The sequence below is a fragment of the Arachis duranensis genome, chromosome 2 (assembly GCF_000817695.3).
Source record: "Arachis duranensis cultivar V14167 chromosome 2, aradu.V14167.gnm2.J7QH, whole genome shotgun sequence".
In the NCBI taxonomy this organism is placed as follows: Eukaryota; Viridiplantae; Streptophyta; class Magnoliopsida; order Fabales; family Fabaceae; genus Arachis; species Arachis duranensis.
In genome coordinates this window covers 42,760,524-42,786,264 of record NC_029773.3, presented here as the reverse complement: position 1 = coordinate 42,786,264, position 25,741 = coordinate 42,760,524, and the positions used below count along the sequence as shown (strand labels likewise).

Here is a 25,741-nt window from a genome sequence, read left to right as displayed (position 1 = left end):
CGAGATAATCTTCCCAACCAAGTTAATACAATCAGTCTTGAATCTGCTGCTCTCTGTTTTACGGTGTGATGGTTTTACCTTCTATTGTTTCCTTTTGGAAACTTGACATCTTGTATTGTAGAAGAGAGTAACTATTCTGTTTGAAGTGAACTGTAATGAGTTAGTTGGGACAATGGTTTGAAGTGAACGGAGTAATGGTTGTTTCAGTTTATGAAAATTTGTACATCCTTATCAATACTTGTATCAGTAACATTAATTACAAGAAATAAGTTGTGAATACTTTTAACATATCAGCTTTCACAAAAGGTGAACCAAAGAATATACAAATTTTAAAAGTTTTTTCTACAGAAGCGTATTCCAGTTAGCCAAACACTTTTGCTTCCGAAACTAAACTCTGAACGGCAAGCTGAAAAAGAATTGTGAAAAAATATTAAAACAATCAGTGGCAATCCACAAGTTCAGTAAAATATCAGTACAGTTCACTGTGATCCACTTTTCTCAGGAACTTCCATTTGAGGAGGTAAGAGGTTTAAGAAGCTCCCCTTTGCCTGTTGATTCGCAGCCATAGCTGATTCATCATCTGTAGTAAACAATAAAACTAATCAAGCCGCTGGAACAATGTTCACAAAACTAGCTTGCATGCTCCTGGAGGCACATGATTAGGACTTAAATTATAGAATTAGACTGACATGTCTTTATGAACACATCTGAAAAGGTTATTCATGCTATGAACATTTGAAAAAGCATTATACTTCAACCATATACTTTAAATGGTGGTGGAAATTGCACCGTGCCACAAAAGTTTTGCATTGTTTCTACCACCAAACCCAACAAATCTAGTCAATCGAAATTGGTCTTGGGTTGCGGGACACACCCAACATTCATAAAAGAAAATGCTGAAAAAAATTCTTCCATACAGAAACAACCATCAAGTGATGCAAAAAGCCCCGTTTAATTCAGTTGCGGCATCATATGGTGCGGTCTAACTCAGTCAACTTTGTCATCATACACCATAACAAAATAGTCTAGGGGGTAAACTAAATGCTTAGCACACCAAATGTTTTACGATTATAGCTTCTTATTGGCATGATTTTTAAATGATAACAAAAATATTTGTGCCTATCAGCATATGAGAAATAAATATATTTGAGTAAATGGTCAATTTCATTCCTGAAAAGATCAATCATTCTCCAAATTGATCCCCAAAAGATTTTTTTAATCAAATTCGTCCTTTAAATATTTTTTGATCAAATTCGTCCTTCAAAGATTTTAAATTAGTCACATTAGTCCTTTTGTCATTTCCGTAGTTGACGACGTCAATTTGTTGTGGCACGTTAAATGACACCATATTGATCATAGTATACTCTTAGCTGTCCTAATTGACTGTTAACATGCTAAGTTTATGCAATTAGATCAAATCAACCCCAAACTGAGCAAGACTTTGAGAAATTGAAATTCCTCAAATTAAAATTGATTTGTCTAATTTCATAAATTTATCATGTTAGCACTTAATTAGGATTGTCAGATGTCTGTTGTGGCATCACTTAAGGTGCCATATCAGCAAACTTTGACATCATGAGCAACGGAAGTGACGGAGGGACTAATGCAACCAACTTAAAATCTTTGAAAGACGAAGTTGATTAAAAAAATCTTTCGGGAACCAATTTGGAAAATGAGTAAGTTTTCAGGGAAGAATTTGACCATTTACTCTTAATATATTTTGAAAAAAAAAAATTAAGTCAACCTCTTTACATTATAGGATGCGCATAAATCAGAGATAAATAACTACGAAGACCATAATTAATTTTAGGATTAATGTTTACTTTGGTCCGTACAGGTTTTTATAAATCAAAATAGTCCGAATTAGCCGGTAGGTAACAAAAGTGAGTCAAATTGGTCCCTTCAAGAACTAACTTCATTTGTGTTAAGGAACTACTAATTTGATTCATGATTTCTAGGTAGTATTTTGACACTTTACCTACATAGACCAAAATGACTCACATGTATACCTACAGAGATCAAAGTGAGTATCAACCCATTAATTTTACGATAAAAAAAAAAAAACTTGAGAAATATGGAGATGGGAATTTTAGGAGAAAAAGGATTTATTTTATATTTCAAATGACCAAGCTTTTCTTTCTCATATTTTTCTCGTTCTATTTTTCATTTTATATATTGCAAGTTAGTTAATATCCTCAAATTACGATTGTTAAGATGCAAAGTGCTACCATGTGATGCTAGGTACAGAAGAATTGTTTACAGTTCTACAATGGAGCACCAATTGATATCAGTATAGTGAACCATCTATACTTGATAGAAGAGAAATATCTTCAAGGAATAGGAAAGTAAAAAGGAAAAAAGAAAGGGATATTCTTACCAAACAAGGCTTTAATGGATGGTCTTTTAGGTTTTGTGTTCTTTTTCTTCAATTCAGCTGATAAAGTAACATATGCCCAAATTAATTGTGAAAAAGAAGTGCAATTATGAATCAATTACAAACTGAAAAAATTGTAAAAGTAAAGGTAACAATGCCTACATAAATATCCATATCTTTTTCAACATAGAAAGCTAAACCAGCAGAATTTTCAGAGAAATCATAGTGTAGTTGCATAAAAATTGCTTGATGAATCAGACTTTAAACTGACTATTATTATTTGTTTCTCATACAAGTGACTATGCAAGAATGCATTTGTATACATGAAATCTCAATTAAACGACCTTTAAATCAAATTAAATTAACGAAAATCATAGTACAATAAAACAATGGCGTCGTTTGATTCATGTAGTCGACCCCACCTAGTGGGACAAGACTCTGTTGTTGTTGTATAGTACAATTAATAATGAATTAATGAGGAACCTTTTAAGAAAAATACTAACTTTTTGTTTCTGAAAATATAATGATGCTTATTTTTTTCAAAGGAAAGAATTTTACTAAGAGAGGGTAAGTTTAGAGGATTAATATGTACATACCAATTCCAGGTAGTTCATGATCCTTCACGATTTCGAAATTCTTATATGTGTAGCCAACAAAGTTGACATCTTTAGATGGCAACATCTGCAGTAAATTTCCTCTTGTAAGCATTAAGGAGCCATGATTTTCAAATCAATATGCAACCATATTCAGAATTTGTGTTCACATCACTTTCAAGTTCCAATATCTTTCAAGTTGATTCAACTGTGAATAATTACCTTTATTGAAACTATGCTGTAAGCATGATTATGAAAGTATTCACAGAAAACAGAGAACTAATTAATCTAGTCAAGTAATCCAGTGATTAAACTATTTCGCAAAGATTAATTATTCTGAACTTCTTTTTAACACATGAAAGCTGTTTTGAGTACATTTTGGGGAGAAGGATAATAAAAATTGGGGATAAGGGTTCCCATACTATAGAGCTATTGCTATTATCATAAAACCACTTGTTCCAAAAACTTAATCTAATAGGAAGAAACACATGAATGGTTATATCTCTAATATGCTCCCTCGCACAAAAGCTTCTTTTGGATTTTCGTGAATTTTGCATAGACATTCTTTCTCTTTTTTATTTGCTTTACACTGAAACTCTTTCTTTTTCGGGCCAACATGGATTGAACACTAGACTTTTTAATCATAGAAGTTCTAACACCATGTCCTAAAACCACTTGTCCCAAAAGTTTAAACTGATATGAGAAGGCACATGAATAGTTATATCTCTAATAGTTATTAAAGATGTTGATCCTAATTCGTCAAACAGAGGACTCTCCAAAGATCCCAAAAGCATGTCCCAAAGACATCTTACCATTAAAGAATATAGAATTGAGATGCCAATTTGAATCCAAAAGTGACATTAAGAACATGTCATTTATGTTAAACTCTATTAAGAATAGCAATTGAACCAAAGAATCAAAATTTTAACCTTTGAAGGAGTTTGACTTCTAAATTGGTTAATCAAATAAAAGTCTATAGTAGACCAAGTCAGGAACTAAACTTAAGTTTTAGAAGATGAAACTGCCAAGGGATCAAGAGTTTAGGTTCTTCTCTCGTTAAAAAGTAGAAGAAAAATAATGTAAGGAAGATGAATTGCAACAACATCTCTTATTAATGTCATAAAAGACTCGGTGATTGACCAACAACTATCTACTGAACTCTTAGTTTTTCAATTTTTTTAACTTCAGGAAAACCTCTCTTTTAAAAATGAAGAAAGGCAAAAACTAAGACCTTTTGTAAAGATGATAGGCAAAAAGGCAAATCAAACCTACAGAATATTATGCTGAAAGAAAGATAAAGGAGCAATTGGAAATAACTTTTGATAAATAACCCGAAAAATCCAACTGCATAACATATAAGATTCACCAAAGAAATGAGTTAGACTCTTGTAGACAAACTGCTTATGAATTTTGAATAACAAGAACCAACCTTTCTCCATGGGCCAGCCTTTGATGAAGTTTCAGTTTGCTTGTCCACCTGCACAAAATTAGTAAATCAAGAAAGCAAAACACTTGCTAGCAACATATAATAAGCAACTTTTACATATCATTGAACATAAAGATATATAATATACCTCTTCAAACTTCTCAAAATTTTGAGTATCTAATTCATCATTGACCTCAGGTATAAAAGCAGCTTTCATTTGGTACAATTTGTCCCATTCAATACCTTTGAACCACGGGTGAGCCTGTATATAAAATGACCAACCACTTGTTACTTACTATGCAAACATATCCGATACTGAATTATCAATGATGCAACTTAGAAAAGAACACACCACAACACCTTTATTTCGTCAGCTCCTTTGGTTCCAAGCCTCTGTTCCACATTACAGAGGAGTCTACAAATAAGATCCTTTGCCTCTGCTGAGAGTTTAGCTTCTTCAGGAAATTTTAAATGAGTTCTCCAATTTACTATCTGCATATTCCAAAGTAGGAAATTCAGATGATTGCTGAAGGCAAAAAATGTCATGTTAAGCCCATGGAAGAATAGTTGAATAGATATATAAAAGTCATTATTATGTCTTCACCTAACTATATCATTAACACCATAAAATATACAAAAAGTTGCAGTAGAAGGATGATCAAGAAATACTTAACAAGAAATCACTAACGAAAATAAACCACGATTCAATAATCCTGGTGTATAATTCAAACATTTCGTGAACTTCATGCAGTCTGTTACATATATTTTATCTTAAGACATTACCAACTGCAGTCATGTTCTGCATGTCTTTTAGAAGTACTTTGTAAACACCTATATAATATGATAATTAAAAATATTTATCTTATTCAAACAGTAATTGATTTGTGTAGCACAGCATCCTGAATTGACATATATAGTGTTGGACACACTGCTTTGCATGTCGAGCATAAACAACAAGGTAAATGTCTTCAAAGTTTCCACAAATGAGTGATAAATTTTATAGTTTATGTTATCAAAAGAAAAAAAAAATCTCATAGCCATAAAACATCTTCCCTAAAAGTTTAAGTTGTTAAAAAAGGGGCAGAAAGTAGATATTATATCTAAAGACAAAAACCCAGTGATGCAAGATCACATTGGAGTTGTACATAAAATAGGAGATGACAAAGATTGAACTCTAGACCAATTGGTCAAAGGGGTTTTGCTCTCATTTTATGAACTGTTGATCCTAAAAGCTTAAGCTACAATAAATGGTTAAAGGTAACAGATTGATTGAGCAAAACATCAATGGCAAGTTCATCTAGAGAAACTGATAGTTTATACTTTGTAGGTACATTTTGTAGGATTTTCTTTTTAGAAACTCACAAAATTCAGGTTACTTAGAATTCCTATGTAAGTGCTAAAATTCGAGTCATACAATGGATGATGCATTGGCCATCCACCAATAGGCCGTCAAGGCATTACCTTTCTACACGTTGACATTGGTTCATCTGAATAAAAGGGTGGATACCCGACAAGCATTTCATACATTATGGCCCCCAGAGACCACCTGTGAGTATTGACAAAATAGCATCTTAATATATTGGAAGAATAAGAAGTTAAGAAACAAAAGGGAATCGGAGAGAAGTTTGGAAAGTAGTATGTAGATATATATTTTATAATACCAATCACATTCCACGCCATATCCTTTCTTTAACAGAACTTCTGGAGCAATATAATCAGGTGTTCCAACAGTAGAATAAGCCTGCAGTAAGAGAAATTGAAATTTTCCATAATGCTAAATAGACTCACCATCACACAACAATTATGGGGGAGAGTTTCACAACCAGAAGCAAAAACTTAATATATAGGCTGTTACTTTAACCAGCAAAATTGTTGCTAGTGTCACAAAAACTGGTGATTCCTCAAATGTAAACCTACCAGCATCTTCATCATCACCACTAGAACTATTACTAGGATGTTCCCATTATGTTATCTCAAAGACCATGTCAGATATCCTAAAGAGCTTAACCATGGCAATCAAGAAACCAATGAACCATGCAGTCAAGGTTGTGAAAACTATAAAAGCGCAACCCGGTACACAAGCATCCCACATTAACGCAGGGTCCAGGGAAGGACTGCACCCAAAGGGTGTAATGTACGCAGCCTAACCTGATAATTACATGGCTGTTTCCACAGCTTGAACTCATAACCTTGAGGTCACACAGAGACAACTCAACTGTTGCTCCAAGGCTCTCCCCCAAGGTTGTGAAAACATTTTTTCATCAAGTTCCGCTTTGACTAAGTCCTTTAAATCCATCCAAAATTTATTTGCAGTGCAATTAAGTTGCTTGTGATGAATATGCACTAATAGCAAACATTAATATTCCATTCCACTACAAAGTATAAAATTATTTTGCTATATCCTAAGTTCCTAACCTTTATACATCTACATCATATAATTCCTCCTACTTATGTTGCTTCATTGCTTGTCAAATCACAGGGGTTACTGACCTACTGCAAGGCTCTTTGGAAAGAATGGCTGTATCTCTTTAATCAATTTCTGCTACATCTCCTCAACTCCATCCTCTCAATTCCCTGGTTCAGGAATTACATTTACTGGCTTTGACTCTGATGTTGATTCTACAATTTCTGCAAAGATCAATATGATGTATCGAATTTCTAGAGGGCCATCTTGACATCAAAAGTTCCATCCTTATAACCATGTTGTGCGTCCTATTCTCCACCAATGTAAAACACCGAGTTCTAATAAAATGAGAATTAATTGACCTGTTGTGTACCTAACCAGGGGTTTCTAGTCAAATTATTGGTACTACCACATTGCTTTCATTGATGCATTTTCTCTATTCAAATGGTTTTATTTTCTTAAAGTATGAACGATTTTATGCTTTCCTACAGTATGGCAGCAGCTGAAATACAACTTGGTTTTCCTATTAAATCCGTACAATTTGAATGTGGGGAAATGATTTTTGGGCATTAACTAGATATTTTCAAACTCATGGCATCATGCACCATCTCATTTGTCTGCACATGCATTGTCGAATTGGGACAGTTGAAGGAGCACTTCCATTTAACAGAAACTGGGCTAACCCTGCTTGCCCAGGCAGCCATGCCTCTCACCTTTTGGGATACGTCTGTGGCTACAGTCCTTCCTGCTGCCAATAGGATTCCTACTCCTGTTAACCCATTTCCCTTTGAAACCCTTTTTCATGTAAACCCATCTTCGAATTGCTCAATGCATCACCTTATCATATCACATTCAGATTATACCATTTTTCTATTTTCTCTAACTTACATTCTCTAGCCTATCCCTATTATTATGCCTACTTTATTTCTATATTTTACCCTACTGGGGTATCAAAGTTTAAACCCTGAAGTATATAATTTCTTAGCCGTCCCATCTATTGATTTATTAAAAGTGTGCCTACGTTCCAAATAACCAAATGTATCATACTCTCATGAACTAACTTCTTTTAGTCGCATCCATTCACAGAAATAAGAGAATCCTAGCCTAACCTTTACTGTACTTGGTCATTGATGCAGCAGTTCTTGCTCGTATGATTCTACAGTCGAGCCACACAGCATATTGCTTATGTTGATTGTCAATTGCACAATGCAATCCTTAGGCTTCAGACCATCTATACCAAGTGACTTATAATACAGATATAGCCTAACATACAATGTTACCAAGTGACTTACAAGCATTCGCCGATTTTTCTGCCAATGCTGCAATTGCTCCTGTTGTGTTCGTCTGGGAGCTGTTGGACGTCCGTCACTCTGGAGGGTTCCACTTCTGTTAACACCAATAGAGAAGTCCTTTTCTTGAAGACTACTGCAGTCTAGTGGTTTACATAAACCAAAATCTGATAATTTCATGTGACCATTTCTATCCAGCAGCAAATTGTCAGGCTTGATATCTCTGAAATGCATACAAAATCAGAGACAACTATAACATAAGTATCTCTGGTCCATGTTACATTTTCTCACTAAAAGCTATTGTGTACTGCTAGAGTTTACCTATGAATATAATTATGTTTATGAATTGACTCTATGGCTAGTACAGTCTCCCCAACATAGAACCTGGCCTCATCCTCTGTCAGAATATCTTTCCGCATCAGCAATGTCATCATATCTCCACCAGGAAGATATTCCATGATCAGATATAAATTCTCTTCATCTTGAAAGGAACAATACAGTTTTACAATGCAATTGCTGTCAACTTCTGCAAGTAGGTTCCTCTCAGCTTTCACATGTTCAACCTAGAAAACATTAAGAAAATACACATTTTTACATTGTGCAATACGTTTATGAACACAACATGTACTTTAACAATGTGATTATTTCAATACTTGGCCTCTGCGAAGCATCTCTGATTTTTTAAGCTTCTTCATAGCATATACATGACCAGTTGCCTTCTCCCGGCAGACTCTGACCTATAAAAGGATGAAAAATTGAAAAACTGTAAACATAACTGTCCCAAAGAACTATGTCAAAGAGCTAATGGTGCAAAACAAAGACTGTTGGTATAAAATCATTAAAGTAAGGAGGAAGTTTTACTTGGATGCAATAAAGGTAGACTATACCTCTCCAAAAGCACCCTTCCCAATCATAGTGAGGGGCTCAAAGTCATCAGTCCCCATCTTATGCCTCTGAAGCCGCATGTATTCTGTCTCTTTTTTTTCCAAATACTTAAGCAAGTTGCTCTGCTCTTCCTCAGAGACTTCAGCATCAGCCAACTTTTTCTCTAGCATATTACGTCTGCCAAGAATAATGTATTTTCACATTAAATCACCAAAGAAACTTGCAACAAGATTTCGATATGCACCAATAGTAACATTAGATTTCCTAAAATACATATTTATAGATACCTTTCCTTCCTTTCCTGTAGGCTCTGCATCTGCTTCTTATAATGGTTTTCTATGTACTGCTTTGCTGCTTCAACTTTCTGTTTCGTTACTTTTGAAGGTGCCTCTTCATTTGTTGGGGGTTTGGATCCTTCTTTTGTCATTCCTACAGTTTCCTTATTTTTTGAAGACTTCATTTTGTCCTTTGAATTGAACTTACTAAACCATCGCCTTGTATTTTCCATTTTCTTCGTCAAAGCTTAAGTTAAGCTGTCGCTTTATATATTCTATACACCAAATGCTAGAGACTAAAAAGTTTTGCAACACAAGGATCTCATTTTAGCAGACTTGAAAATCAAGGCGTCGCTGTTCACCACAAGATTTTAACATGGATAACCACTACTTCTGTCCAAGCACAATAACCGGCAATAACCAATCAGCAAACTTTCACATCATTGTTTTTAGCTGATCAAAAGCAAAACCTCAACACAGAGACAGAACATTCAACTACTCCCCAGAATTTCATTGAAATGGAAGCATCATTTGCCTGCTAATAAAAGAAAATACAACGAAGAAAAAAAAAAACATATTAGGGGTTGATTACTTACTTCATTTGTTATGACTTAGGAGAATGAAGAAATGAAGAATACCAAGTGGTAAATCCCAATCCTAATCATAATTCAGAATCCAACATCAAGCACAACTGCACTAACTAAACCTGAACATATCAAAAGCGGAAACAAAATCAGTCACGGAATTAAGAAATGTAAACGAAATCAGCCAAGATCCTCATCTTGCATAGAAAGATTTCAAAACCTTCTCATCCTTCATATAAGCAATGCTTGAAAGTTGAAACAGTTCAAAAAGCACAATTCAAAAAATCAATATTTCTTCATATACACTCATCAAAATCACTCATCTGAGCATCAAAGAAGATGGTCAAACTTTCAACATTTGTAAAGCTACAGCGCTGAATCACCAATAACAAAAAATAACAAATTCTTTTTTCTTTCTTTTCTTTCTCCACATGTTCTCACTATTGAATCAAAAACCCAACAATAAATAAAAAAATATATAAAAAAAATTAAACATACTTGTAATCCGAATTAAAGTAAAAAAATTATATTTTTAAAAAAAAAAACTTACAAGCAGTCAACTAGAAATTTGAACTTAAGAACAAAGTGTTCCAAAAACCTTGAATTTCAGACGAATCTGAAGTAGAGAAAGATGTTGATAGGAGTCGTTGGTGAATGGTAGAGAGAGAGAGAGTGAGAGAGAGAAGTACACGGCGTGATTAACGGCGAACGGTAGTAGTAGAAGACTAGAGAAGCACATTAGCTTTTGGTGTTAGAAGATGATGTGACCGTGACTTTGAATGGGATGCTTCGTTTCCATTCGCTGGCTTTGCGTTTGTTTTTTTTTTCCCCCAACTTTTTCCTTTTCTTCAGATTTTGATTTTGTGTTTGAGTTGGAAACCACTCTAAAATAATAAGGGAAGACTTTTGAGGAATCACGTAGCAATATTGGAGTCATCCTCTATATTTTTGCTCCTCCTCATTTCTTATTAATTATGCTACTACTATACGGTTTTTTATATTTAAATAAAAAAAATTTATTTACTGATTTAAATCAAAATACAAAGATATTTATCAATTTATGTATTTATTGACATTTTCGCAGTTAGATACTGCAAAAATTAAATTTAGACGATTTTTATGATTATGCTAGCGAAAATATGATTGATTTTATCTCTCTATTCTTATATTTAATTTATTGCCAGCGAAAATAAGCTACAAAAAGTTAATTACTTTATGATAAGTGACAACTTCACAAATTATTTTATTATTGTATCTGCATCATATTTGTTAATTATATTTTTTACCATTATAAAGTAATTCATTTTATTTGTTTATAATTAGTAAATTATTATTAAATTTAATTAAAAATAGAAATAATCAAAGGAAAAATAATATTAATTTAAACATTGTATTTTATTATTATTAATTTTTTCAGTTTTTAACCCTTTTTCTGTTTAATTGTAGAAGTTATAATAAGTAAATCTAATTAATACTTTCTTAAAAAAGAAATGAGACTAAATTCATTTTATCAAAAAAATGATACTTAATTTATAATCAAAGTAAAATGAAGTTAGTGTATCTCTTATTTTAAGAAAGCATTAGTTAAATTTTACTTATTATAACTTCTACTATTAAATTGAGAAAGGGATAAAAAATTAAAATTGATAAAGCAAAAAATAATAGTTAAAATAATAATAATTTTTTATATTAATTATTTATATTTTTAAGTAAATTTAATAATTGTTTACCAATCATAAACAAATAAAAACAATTAATTTGAAAAGGTAAAAATCTAATTAATAGTTATGATATTGATGCAATTGTATGATAATTTGATAAATCATTAATTCTCGTCAGAATTTATTTTTAATATGAAAAATGGAGTTGTATTTTTGTTTGTTATTGACATTGGTAAGTGTTTTGCTGGTTTGTGGAACAGCCTTTCAACACGTAAGGGACGTGATGAAGCAGGGTCGTCGGCGACGTGGCAGAGCTCGACCAACATGCGGGGGGCGTGATGAAGTAGGGATGTCAACCACGTGGCAGCGCCCTGATGCATGAGTATCTTTCTTATCTTTTTCTAATGAATTTGCAATTGAATTTGTTAAGTTTAATCAAGATTTAAGTACTATAAGCCACTATGAATACTATTTTGAGTTCTGTGTAATTTAGTTTATTTCAAGTAGCATTCGGACGGATTTGACAAAGTTTAGAAAGAAGAAACGGAGCCACGGCAAATCCAGGAGTTGGCGCCAAACTTGGCATTCCTCAAGTTTGGCACCATAATCATTACAAGCTTCCATTGCATATGGCCTTAGTGGCGCCAAACTTGGAATTTTCCAAGTTTAGTGTTGGGATGAAGAACATTGAGATTGCATGGGGTTAAAGTGGTACCAAACTTGGCCCAACCAAAGTTTGACGCAAAAGGTGCTCCCTATTCGTCTCCAAAAAAGTTAGCACGAGATATTTTTATTCATTTTGATTAAACTTTATTTTATTTTATAATAGGAAAAGATATTATTTAGTTTTAGAAAATATATTTTACATTTATTAGGATTTGATATAAAAGAGAAAAGATTTAGCCATTCGGGCTCTCTTCTCTCTTACGCACCTCATTCCGTACTTTACAGTTTTTAGAACCCAAGTTTTCTCTCTAAGCCATAAGCAACTAAACATCCACTGTTAAAGTTAAGAGCTCTATTTACTCTATATTCTAATTATGTTCTTGCTAAATCTTGAAAAAGTAATTTACTTGAACAATAGCTTGAAAACAATTTCTCCTAAATCACTAATTATCTAGACTTAACGGGATATGTGACATATAATCCTCTTTTATTTGGGTAATTAGGATTTTTGTGGTACATAAACTATAATTAAGTGACTAAAATATATTTTGCCATGAATTAGGATTTTTAAGTGACCAAGGAATTGCCAGTTAACTAGGTTAGAGAAGACTAAATTACTAAGGAATTAGGGTTTAATCACATATATTTTGCCATGAATTGAATCTTGCATGACTAAAATATTTGGTAAGAAAAGTTAATCCGGAAGATAAATAACTCCAAAAGCTTAATTGTTCTCTCATATAATCTTCACAACCCGTATACTGTTTACTTTCTGATTCTCTGATTTTACTATTTAATGCAATTGAACTCTCAAACACTATTTTTTGCTTGTCTGACTAAGTAAATCACTCAATTATTGTTGCTTGATCTATCAATCCTCATGGGATCCACCCTCACTCACCTGAGGTATTATTTGATACGACTCGGTGTACTTACCGGTTAGTTTGTGGACTTTGAATTTCGCACCAAGTTTTTGGCATCGTTGCTGGTGATTGACTGTGATTGACACCTACTAGTTATTTGATTGCTTAGATTAGCCATTTTTGCTTTAGTTTTATTTAATTCTTGTCTTTAATTTTCGAAAATTTTAGCAATTATTTTTTCTTAATTTATGAAATTAAGTTTGGTGTCTCCTAGTTATTTTATTTTATTTTCCCTGTTTATTTTTTTATATATAAATTTTGAAATTTGTTTCATTGTTGCTTAGCAATTTTTGAATTCTTTGCTCTATTTGTTTAGTTAGTTTATTTTTTTTCTTTTACTCAGGTTGCCTCATTCGGAATTCTCTGCACTCTAACGTAGAGATTCCCACTTTTTCTTATTTTTTGTTTGTTCATAAGCAAGAATATGAACAAAGACCATCTTCTTGAATTTGATCCTGAGATTGAATGGACCTTGAGAAGGCGTTTACAACAAGCTAGAGCTTACAAAACCGGTAAGAATATCAGAGATAATCTTGAGGAGAAAGCGGAAGAGTTCACCATGGATTCTAACAATAACAATGCAGTTAATGCAAATGTTGTTAATCCAAATGCAAACGGGCAACCTAGGAGGACCCTTGTCTCATACACCGCACCTAGCCCAAATTTCTATGGGAATAGTATTGTGGTACCTCCTGTAGGTGCAAATAACTTTGAGCTGAAACCTCAGTTAAGCACTCTAGTGCAACAAAACTGTTAGTTTCATGGACTCCTGCAAGAAGACCCAAACTTGTTTATCTCAAATTTTCTGCAGATCTGTGATACTATGAAGACTAATGGAGTGAATCCCAATGTCTACAAGCTACTTGTCTTCCCATTTGCTGTGAGGGATAGAATAAAGCAGTGGCTTGACACTCAGCCCAAGGAGAGTTTGGATACTTAGGATAAGGTGGTCAACAAATTTCTGATCAAGTTCTTTTCTCCTTAGAAGCTGACCAAGCTGAGGACAGATGTTCATACTTTCAAGCAGAGAGATAGTGAATCCCTCTATGAAGCCTTGAAGAGATACAAGTTGATGATTAGGAAGTGTCCCCTGGATATGTTCTCAGCTGGATCTGGTTGTAGATTTTTTATTATGGGCTTTTTGAGATGGCTAAAATGTCTCTAGATAATTCTGTAGGTGGATCTCTGCACATGAAGAAGACTCCTGAAGAGGCTAATGAATTGATTGATATGGTTGCTAACAACAAATATCTATACTCTTCTAAGAGGTCTTCTGTGAAGAAAGGAGTTATGGAGTGAGATGTTGTAGATGCTATTCTCGCTCAAAACAAACTTTTGTCTCAACAAATGGATTTTGTTACTCAACAATTGAGAGGGATGCAAGTCTTAGTTGTCAATACTCAAAATGCTCCTCAAGATGCCACTTATCACATGAGTGGTGGCTATACCCAAGGTGAGATCTATGATTATGCTTAGTGCCCTCCTAAACAGGTTAATTTTATGGGAATGTTCCTAAAAACCCCAATAATGATCCATATTCAAAGACCTTTAATCGACGGTGGAGAAATCACCCAAACTTTGGGTGGAGAGATCAACCTCAAAGGCAACAAAATTTTAATAATTCTCAAGGCAGTTTTAATTGGAATAATTTCAATATCCGCCAGTTTCAATCTTCTCAACCACAACAGCCACAAGCTCAACCTTAGAATACTCCTGACTTGGCGGCTATGCTTGCAGAGCTTTCTAAGAATCAACAGAGTTTTTTGTAGGAAACTAAAGCTTCACTCAGGAACTTAGAGATGCAAGTGAGTCAGTTGAGCAAGCAAGTATCTGAGAGGCCGCCTAATACTCTTCCTGGTGACACAGTGATAAATCCAAGAGAAGAGTGCAAGGCCATTCACTTGAGAAGTGGTAAAGTGACAGGTTCTGAGACTAAAGATGATGATGAGCCAGTTGTAAAAGAAGCTCTGGAAGAAAAGCAAGAAGAAGTTGAACACCCCCTTCCTAGGCGTGCGGACAACCTGACGTGAGCAGAAATTAGCAGATTAAGAATTAATTAGAAAAATGGCGTTGCGAGTACAGTTCTTAACCAGCAAGAATCCACTCGTCAATTTAGAAAAAAGGGTTGTCACAAATTTTAGAAATAAAATACTAGGAGTATGAGTCCCAGGTCGTCTCCCAACGAGTTGCAGGAGGATGTGCTATTTTATCAATCAGAGGTTTTCAAAAGGGGTTTTGAATTTGTTGAACAAAAAATTAAATTAGAGAATTTATATGATTTAAATAAAATCTTGATCAGGAGAACATTAATTGGAAGTTCTATCCTTGTTAGAATTTAATCAAGAGCAATTAATAATTAGTCATTATTTTAATTTAGTTAACCTCAACGAATGAAAGAAAGTCAAATTAAAAGTCAACTTCTATTCATAAGTCCTAATCCTCTCCCTTGGGAAGGATTAGAATTAGTGACTAACAAGCCAACCAATAATGCACCAATTACAATTGAACTCTTGAGTATTTTAACTTAAGGTTCTCCTTTTAATCATCTCCCAATCAAGTTGGGAAACTACTCACTCATCATAATTATAGACTTCACAGAATCAATGGAAAAAATAAAAGAAGACATAATAAATAATAATAAAAGGGATTAATTAAAAATAAAAATAGTTCTGTATTAATAACTTGTGAAAATAATCCAATGTCAACTCTGGAGGAATTAAGAATATGGAAGAATAAATGAAAAGTAAATAACAAATTATAGTGACTAGTATTGGAGATAGACTATTCTCAAAAGCTAAAGCCAAAATCTTCAAAATCCTAATTTATGAAAATTCAAGTGAGAAACCTAGGGGAGGAGTAAATTCATATCTAAAAACTTGAAATTATGCGGAATGAATTGTTGTCTTTGTCTCTGCATGTTCCCTGGCTCTAATCTGTGTTTCTGGGCCGAAAACTGTGTTGAAATCCGGCCCACAATCTCTGTCAGTGACTTTTGTAATTCTGCAGATAGCGCACATCACGCGGTCGCGACGTCCACGCGATTGCGTCACTCAGCGTTTCTCGTACCACGCGTGCGCGTCGTCCATGCACTCGCGTCGTTCATGCAGCTTCCAATCTGCGCGGCCGCGTCAGGCACGCGGGTGCGTCATTTTGATTTTTTTTCATTTCGCGCGGTCGCGTGAGCCATGCGACCGCGTGACTTCTCGCTGGTCATCTCCTCAATTCCTTGTGTTCCTTCCATTTTTTCATGCTTCCTCTTCATTCCTTACTCCATTCCTGCCCTTGAAGCCTGAAACACTTAACACACAGATCACAGCATCGAATGGTACGAAAGAAGATAAAAATATACAACTAAAAGGTCTTTAGGAAGCAAGTTATCAATCATAGAATATTTTTAGGAAGGAATTGTAAATACGTGCAAATCATATGAATAAGTGGGCGAAGACTTGATAAAACCACATAATTAAATACAATATGAATCACAAAATAGTGGTTTATCAACCTCCCTACACTTAAACATTAGCATGTCCTCATGCTAAGTTGAAGGAGATAAATATGAATGAATAGGAACATGTAAGACTCATGTAATGCAATGCAACCTATATACATATGAATGCAACTATATGAGTTTGTCTACATGATAAAAAAATAGATAAGTTCTCTAAGACAAAACATGGGGCAGATTTCACTAATTCAATTCATATTGTAAAAGCAGATAAATTTGTAAGAAGATAGCTCGTGAAAGCAGGGAGTACAGGATTGAGCATTGAACCCTTGCTGTTGGTGCGTGTGCACTCTAATCAACTCAAGTAAATCAGGTAATCACTCTATCCTTCTCTAATCATGCTTTCAAAAATTTTGTTTTTCACCTAATCAATCAACAATTTTAAAATTCCAATGCAAACATCATGAGGTCTTTTCATGGTTGTAATGGAGCTAAGGTAAAGGTGAGGATACACATATAGCTAAGTGAGCTTGTATATTGAATCTTTAATTAACCTAAGCTCCTACCTAACATACATATACTCCATATAAATTTAATATTCATCTTAGCTACCCAAAATCTCCTTTTCACATTCCATATTCATGTATCAACCTTTATTTTAATTTTTATCACATGTGCATTGATTATTAATTCTGACTTAACATTGGGGTGATTTTGTCCCCTTATTCACTAAAATAAAGAAAATAATTTTATTTTTATTCTTTTTTTTCAATGCACATAGATTTATAATTTTTTCTTTTATGATTTCACATGAATAGGTACCCAATTTTCCTTTATTTCATCATGACATATTCTCCTATTATCCTTTATTCCCATAATTTTCCCATACTCAGCTAAAACACATTCTATCTTAAGGTAACCAAAGATTCAATTGGGATTTTTCATTGTTTTTCTGCTTAAGGCTAGTAATGTGGTAAAATATAGAATAATTGGGATTAACAACGGCTCAAAGTGGTTAACAAAGGTAATTAAAAGGGTTGGCTTATTTGGGATATGTGAGTTAAACAAACAATGGCCTCAATCAGATGCATGCACATAACACATTAACATTGGACATATAGGATAAAACAAAATTCAGATTACAATCATAGAGAAGTAAACACACAAGAAATAAGAATGTTTATGGTTAAATAGTGTAACCATGTATTTAGGCTCAAAGTCTCACGGGTTGTGTGTTCTTTTAGCTCAAAAATCATGTTCCAATTTCAACTTCAAACAAATTTAACATAAATATTTTGATTTAAATTAGTGAAATTTTTTTTAAAAAATATATGGTCTTAAAAGAAATTTATTGTCTTTTCAATCAGGTAGAACATGCATGCAATTAACCTATTAATATGCAATCTATCCTACACTAAAGAAGAAAGAAATTGGTGTTAGGGGGAAAGAATTACCTCCGGAAGTCAGGTATTGACCGATCTCCCCACACTTAAGGCTTTGCATCGTCCTTGGTGCCATCTGTCAGAAACAAGGGTGGGCTGGTGGTAGTGTCTCCACAATCGGAACCGTCATGGCTCCCTGTGCTGGTGAAGGAAGTGGAGTCCGGAGTTCCTGGGTCCTCATCAGGTCTGTGGTTGCCTGTGAGTAGCTCCTTGAGGTATTTGAAATGGTGGTGATTGCGGCGCTCTCGGAGCTTTGCTTTCTGGTCTTGTTGGTCCAACCGCTTTAGTATTTGATGTAGCAGCTGACTAGTAGAAGGTGGGATGTCTGCAGCATCTTCTGTGGACTGGCTGGTAGTGACAGGTGGTGGCCTGAGATATCTCCTGTTAGGGACATATTGATCATCCCGTGGAAGTATGGCTTTGGTGTCTCCAGCTCTGTAAAAGACTCCGGCTGCTGAAACAAGATCAGAGACCAAGGCAGGGAAAGGAAGGTTGCCCGCAATTTGCACGTGTCCCATAGCATTCTGGATGTGTCTTGGTAAATTGAGAGGCTGGTCTGTGAGGATGCACCATAGTAGAACGGCCATGTCTGCGGTGAAGGAGGACTCATGAGTGCTCGAAAAGACGTAATGGAACATAATCTATGCCCATACGTAAACCTTTAAGGTGAGTGCGGCCGATATTCCCTTAGGACGGGAGCGGTGATATCCAAAGATCCATTTGCTGCCAGGTTGTGGGATAACTCTGAGAACAGCGTCCTAGTCAAATTTGTACGCCTGGCGCTTGAGTGTGACTGCTTGAAATGCGTCCAATCCTTCTGGAGCAGGGGGAAGATCTAAGGCTTGCTGAATGACCTCTTTTGTAATGGGGACTTGATTCTGACGGATATAAACAGACTGCAGTGTCGGCAGGTGGAAGTTGGAGTAGAACTCAACTACCTAAGAAAGATTAACCTGTCGTAGCTGTCTCTGTAGGAATTCCCAATGTCTTTGTACAATTTGCGGCTCAACAAATTCGGCAACACGAGGCAGAAGGATAAGAAGGTGTTCATTGTTGTAATTCCGAGCTGCCAGAATGAGGAACATCTACTCACAGTAGCGATTGGGAAATTGTGCAGTGTCCTTTGCTGGGAAGACTCTTTCTTTTTCATCAACCTTTATAATCCTTTTAATTCTTTTTGTTGAGGGCTTAACTGTAGTTGAAGAAGGCTCTACCACTAATGCTCTTTTTGTTCCTTTCCTAGCTATGGATTTGGGGGTAGCTTTCTCCTTGCTTTTCTTAGTGGCCATCCTGAAAGGGAATGAGTAAAGACATTAGCATATTAAGGGTTATGGCAAGGAAAAAAATGGAAAAAGTGGTAATCAATGCACAGGAGTGGATAATTATGTGAACACACACTACAAGAAAATGAAACATTTGTAACAAAAATTTTGTATCAAATTTAAAATTGTTACAAAAAAATAATTTTTTGTAATAATAATTGGTAATTGTTACAAAAGAATAATGTTTTGTAACAATATTAAAAGTTGTTACAAAACATGATAATATTTTGTAACAACCTGATTTTTTTTGTTGCAAATTACGTTAGTTTTTGTAACGAGATGGTGTTTTGTTACAAAATATTATAATATTTTGGAATAAAAAAAGAGAAGTTGCAAAAATTTGAAATATTTTGTAACAAAATATTTTTTTATTTCAAAAACTCCAATTGTTTTGTAACAAAATATCTTTTTGTTTCAAAAACTCTAATTGTTTTGTAACAAAAAATTAATTTATCACAAAATTCAATATTGTTTATAACAAGTTAATTATTTATCCCAAAATATAAGTAATTTTATTTTAGACATTATTTATTTTATAGATAGAAATAAAAGAGAATATATCTAAAAAGTTATTTAAAATGAGAGATCACACTTTTATAAATACTTTAAGTTTAAAACAATTAAGAGTTATGTACAATTTTTATTATAATTAATTATTTTATACAAAAAAATTAAAATTTTGGTAATAGAAAAATAATAAAATGTCATATAATTTAATTTAGGCAATAGATATTTCAGGTTTAACCTGTGTTTTATAAAATGACTAAAATATTCATTTTATGATTTAAATTAAAAATAATTATTTAAACTCATTGATAAATTAATAAAATTATGTGTTTCAAAATTAATTTTTACAGTATTATATTTGAATTCTAAATTGTCATTCTATTTCAAATATTTTATACAATTATTATATCACTTGTATATAATTTACCTTAACTTTATAATTGCCAAATAAAATCTTAATTTTACTAAATTCCTAAATCTATTACCCTAAATCCCTAAACCTATGTTCAGAGAGGGGAAAGAAAGGAAACGGGAAATAGGGAGAAGACAAAAGGGAAAAGGGGGGAATCAGAGAAGAAGAGGAAGGAGAAGAGAGGGAAGGGATGGCGCCGGGAAGGGTGCCACTGTCGCCGCCGCTGCCGTCGTGTGGGTGAGAGGGAGAGCTCGCGAACGGGGTTGCTGCCCAAAGCTGTTGTCACCATTGGAGCTGCACGAAGCCATCTCCATCGTCGTCGCTTAGAGCTGTCGCCGTTGAGCTTCATCGCTGCCGTCGCTCGCTAGGGTTCGTCACCATCGTCGTAGCCATCGCCGTCGCACGCAGAGGGGAGAGAGAAGGGAAGATCTGCGATTGGCCAAGAGAGAGGGGGGAGTCAAAGGACACGTTGGTGGGTGTTCTCCTCGCCGCCGCCGTGGGAGCTCGCCACCACTGTGAAGATGAACCGAGGCAAGAATTCTTGCTCTTGATTTTTGTTCTGTTTTGCTTTTAGTTTTGGTTCTGTTCTTGCTTCTAGTTTTCGTTCTGATTATTAGGGTTTGCGATTCCGTCCTCTTTGAAGAAATGTGAAATGTGAAATGTGATTAGGGTTTGCATCACCAACTGTGTTATTTTTTCTTGTTCTTTACATGCTTTCGATTGCTTGCTGGTGTTGTTGTTGTAGTGGCAAACATATTATTCCTTGATTCTCCTGCTGGTGTCGGGTTTTCGTACTCGAATAAGACGACAGATCTGTACACATTTGGTGATCAGAGAACAGGTAATGAAGTTGTCACATCTGTTTATCATGTCGATTTTGCTTTGTTCATTACGATCTTGAGTTGGTTATGTGCTTGTATTTGGGATCCTGGGGTCTCTGAATTTTCAGCTGGAGATGCATATACATTTCTTGTTAAGTGGTCTGAAAGATTTCTTTTAGTATAAGCATAGAGAGTTCTACATTGCTGGAGAAAGCTATACAGGTGATTGATTGATATACTAGTTTTTTCTTAAATGTTTTAGAATACTAATTTTTAAAAATTTATTGCAATTGCTGGAGAAAGCTTTTGTTTTAGAAAATTTGTTGATTCGGTTACGATAGATAGATGAGATTCTTTACTAGAGTCGATATATGAATTCATCAATGTTTTGTTTTTAGTACATTTTAGTACAACTGATTCTTGCCAACTTTGGGTGATCAATTTTGTTGTTGTGGCAGATACATTATCAAACCACTGGCCCAGAGATATGGAAAGGTTCGGAAGGAAAAGTCGACATGCTTTATGCAGGATAGGTAGTGGTGGTACCATCACTGGTGCATGGAAATATCTGAAAGAGCAGAATTCTAACTTAAAAGTTAGCTGTTCTTTAGATACATTTGCAGAAGATAATTTCTGCTATAATCATAGTGTTATTTTCTTATGTTATCATTTTTCTTTTGACTTTTTGTAGTTGATTAGTGTGGAACCAGCTGAAAGTTCAGTGCTCTTAGGAGGAAAACCTGGTGAGTTACAACCTCTTCTGTGTGACAATGACTTTCTTGTATTTTTTTTTTAAAAAAGGTTATTTATTTATTAGTAGTCCTCAGGGTTAAGGCCCACAACTTCATTTGTAGTACCCAGTGATTTACAATTTGTCATTATTAATGTGTAGGTCCATACAAGATTCAGGGAATTGGTGCAGGCTTTGTCCCCAGTGTATTAGAAGTCAATCTTCTCGATGAAATCATTCAAGTAAGCTTTATTCAAGAGTTGATAAAATGTTGTGATTCATGAAGTCAAACTAATTTTATGTTTTGTTAACTCTTGAGATATGTTTAAATTGGTAGATATTAAGTGAAGAAGCTATAGAAACTGCAAAGCAACTTATGCTTAAAGAAGGCCTGTTTATAAGTTCTCCAATATATGTGTATTAGTATTCTGTTGTGACACTTGTAATTTCTGGTAACATATTCAGTTAATGATCAAAGAATATTTGATATTGTTAATAACCTTTTGTTTTGTTTTTTGTTTTTCTTTTGTTTGGTAATCAATCTTATTTCAGGTTTATTCTCATCAGTAACTTATTTTTTTCTCAAGAAACAGATCTCACATGTTGGATTACTAGCTTGCTCTGCAGCGATGTGTTAGAAAAGATGCTTGTAAGTAGTTGCACTCCAAGCAATCAATAATAAGTTGCAGAACTCCAAATCACAATGCTTTTATCCTCATATAACTTAATTTTTACTCGGATGAAGATAGTATTATGTGTTATTTTTTAATTTTGGTTTTCATTGTTTATATTTGCAGGTGCACAAAATTGATGCCAACATGCTAGACTTTATATTGACTGAAATATGTTAGAAGAGTCAATAATTATAAATTTGATATGATACAATTTTATGTTAGGAAAAAATTGTGTTTAGTTAAATTTGTAGAACTTATTTTATTGTAAAAGAATCTTAATGACATGTAAGATGTCTTAATTATCTATATGATTATATATTATATAAATGTTGAGTTAGTGAAATTAGCAAATTAATTGATATATCAACTATTTAATTAAATATTTTAATATGAATTTTCTATTTTGTAACTAAAAGAATAAAAAATGTTACAAAAGCAAATAGTATTTTGTAACAAAATATTGTGACACAAAAATCTAAATTGTTACGAAAAGTATTTTAAAAGTAAAAAAGTGTTACCATTTTTGAAACAAATTTCGTTTTTTTGTATCAAAAAAATTTGTTACAAAACATTACTTTGAATTGTAATAGTTTCATTTTTCGTTACAAAAACTTTTTGTAACGGGACTTACTGCAATGGACCATTTTTTTGTTACAAAAAACTTTTGTTTCAAAATTTCGACGTTTTGTAACAATATTTTTTGTTACAAATACGCCTTTTTCTTGTAGTGACATGGTCATGACTACATGTGGCAAATCAACAATGGAAATAGAGCAAGTGCACGTGATGACAATTAAATGCAAGGTGTTTATTGGCATGCCGGCAAGGGCATCAGTAGCATAGATCAAGCATTCAATGTCCAAATTAGATTACCTAGTCTTTCAAACTAATAGTGTGCTTGTAAAAATAATTATATTTAATTAATAAAAGATTAGAAAGGGTTTTGTGAAAAGCAAGCATTTATAGTAGTATATTTAAAAGAAATCTAAAAAGAAGTAGTGCAAAATGCCATATGGGCGTTTTCACAAACACATAGCATGCATGTTGAATAAGGTATGGAAAATATTAATTTGAACATGCAAGTAACCCTTAGAAAATAATATATAATTGTTAAACAAGTCCTAAACAATCCATAAGCAACATATAAAAATAATGACCCAAATAAAGTTCCAACACCAATAGAAGGAAGAAGAGAAAGAAAAAGAAATCATGGATAGAGAAAGTAGAAGAGAAAGAAAAAGAAAACATGAAAATAAAAAGAAGAATGAAATAGTAAGGAGGGAAGAAGAGAGAAGAAAAACCTTGAAAATGGTGGTAGGAAAGAGGGGGTAGAGGAGAGAAAGAAGGGAGGAAGAAGGAAGGGGGGAATAAAATTGGAATGGGGTGAGGAAAGAAAAGATAATCTGGCAGATTTGAATGAGTTGGGCAGCGCAAGCGACGCGGACTCATGGGATACGCGGTCGCGTGGAAAGCCCTTAAATGAAATGACGCGGACGCGTCGGTCACGCGGACGCGTGACATGATTTGCGCTAGTGGCGCGAGGGCAGCTTCGCGCTCGCACAACTCTCTGTTCAAATTATGTTTTGCCAAAATGTAGAATGACGCGATCGCGTGGTAGACGTGATTGTGTGGATGGCCAGATTGAGAAAATGGCGCGGACGCGTGGGGCACACGTTCGCATGGCAGGGCATGTGCGATTAGCACAAGTGCAGCCCAAGTGCAGCTCAACTTTCGGCCATACACACATTTTACGTCGATTTATAGGGCACGCGGTCGCGTGGGTGACGCGGACGCGTGGGAGATCTATTTTCCACATGATGCGGACGCGTCAGCGGCGCGGTCGTGTGGAGCGATTTGTGCCAAAGGCACGCCTCCAGCCACACTTTCGCGTGACTCTCTGTTTCTTTTCTTCTCGTATCCAAGGCACTATGACGCGGACGCGTCATCGACGCTGTTGCGTCGTGTGCTCTTCTTTTTTTTTGATAAAAATGCAAATGCAGTATGCAGATGAAATGCAAGATATAGGCATTAGTACTGGGAAGAGTTATAGATGAGGGAAGATAAGGAGAGAGGGAGGAACGATCATACCATGGTGGGTTGTCTCCCACCCAGCACTTTGCTTTAACGTCCGTAAGTTGGACGCTCCACTAGCTTAGTCTTCTGCTGTGGGCGGATCTTCCAAGAGGAAGGTCTCTAGTTCCTGGTTTTTTGCCATCTTTTCACCATGTAATAACTTCAAGCGATGTCTATTGACCTTGATAAGCTCAGAGTTTGAAGGTTGGCTCAGGTGAAAGACTCCATATGGTTCCACCCTCTCTACTCGATACGGACCATCCCATCTAGATCTCAGCTTGCCTGGCATGAGTCGCATTCTGGAGTTGTAGAGTAGGACTAAGTCCCCTGGTTGGAATTCTCTTTTCTTAATGCTCTTGTCATGCACAGCCTTCACCTTCTCTTTATATAGCCTGGAGTTTTCATAAGCCTCAAGGCGAAGGCTCTCTAATTCTTGCAGTTGCGACTTTCATTCAGCTCCGGCTCTCTCATAGTCCATGTTGCATTCCTTTACCGCCCAGAAGGCCTTGTGTTCTAACTTGACTAGAAGATGACAGGCCTTTCCATAAACCAAGCGGAAAGGACTCATCCCAATTGGTGTCTTGTATGCTGTCCGATATGCCCAAAGTGCGTCTTGGAGCCTGGTGCTCCAGTCCTTTCTATGAGGCTTGACTACCTTTTGCAGTATGCACTTTATCTCCCTGTTAGACACCTCTACTTGTCCATTAGTCTGGGGATAATAGGATGTTGATACTTTATGAATGATCCCGTGCCTCTTTAGTAAACCTGTTAGTCTTCTGTTACAAAAGTGAGTGCCTTGATCGCTCACAATTGCTCGTGGTGATCCAAAGCGACAAATAATATGATTTCTAACAAAGGAAACAACGGTGTTAGCATCATCAGTACGGGTAGGAATGGCTTCCACCTATTTAAAAATATAATCTACAGCTAACAATATATAAAGGTGGCCATTAGAATTTGGAAATGGACCCATGAAGTCAATGCCCCAAACATAAAAAATTTCATAGAAAAGCATAATTTGTTGAGGCATTTCATCCCTCTGGGATATATTATCAAACCTTTGGCATGGAGGACAAGATTTACAAAGATCAGCAGCATCTTTAAAAAGAGTAGGCCACCAGAATCCACAGTCTAAAACTTTTCTAGCAGTTCGTTGAGGGCCAAAATGTCCTCCACTCTCAGATGAGTGGCAAGCCTCTAAAATGGACTGGAATTCTGATTGAGGTACACACCGT

At 34.9% G+C, this 25,741-nt stretch overlaps 1 protein-coding gene and 1 long non-coding RNA gene across 14 annotated transcripts; one reads left to right on the top strand and one right to left on the bottom strand.

Moving 5' to 3' along the window:
• Positions 1 to 176: 176 nt before the first annotated feature.
• On the bottom strand, positions 177 to 10,754 carry LOC107474280 (uncharacterized). Of its 13 annotated transcripts, none has more exons than XM_016093894.3 (15): positions 10,381 to 10,754; positions 9,885 to 9,952; positions 9,259 to 9,784; positions 8,974 to 9,148; positions 8,740 to 8,823; positions 8,408 to 8,649; positions 8,090 to 8,309; positions 6,055 to 6,134; positions 5,855 to 5,939; positions 4,754 to 4,885; positions 4,542 to 4,655; positions 4,397 to 4,444; positions 2,971 to 3,055; positions 2,378 to 2,434; positions 177 to 580 (listed from the first exon to the last, which is right to left on the bottom strand). In XM_016093894.3, exons 3-15 carry the CDS (start codon positions 9,477 to 9,479, stop codon positions 480 to 482), a joined length of 1,644 nt encoding a protein of 547 aa, XP_015949380.1. In that variant the 5' UTR covers positions 9,480 to 9,784; positions 9,885 to 9,952; positions 10,381 to 10,754; the 3' UTR covers positions 177 to 479. The 13 variants fall into 13 exon arrangements, with proteins under 13 accessions (XP_015949380.1, XP_015949379.1, XP_020990973.1 ...); XM_016093893.3 differs by having other exon boundaries at positions 9,259 to 9,781; XM_021135314.2 differs by having other exon boundaries at positions 9,259 to 9,639; positions 9,843 to 9,952; positions 10,429 to 10,754.
• Positions 10,755 to 21,117: 10,363 nt separating this feature from the next.
• Positions 21,118 to 22,402, top strand: LOC127744716 (uncharacterized). Its single transcript, XR_008005652.1, has 3 exons — positions 21,118 to 21,251; positions 21,488 to 21,772; positions 21,922 to 22,402. It is a non-coding gene; the product is annotated as an uncharacterized LOC127744716 (long non-coding RNA).
• Positions 22,403 to 25,741: the final 3,339 nt, after the last annotated feature.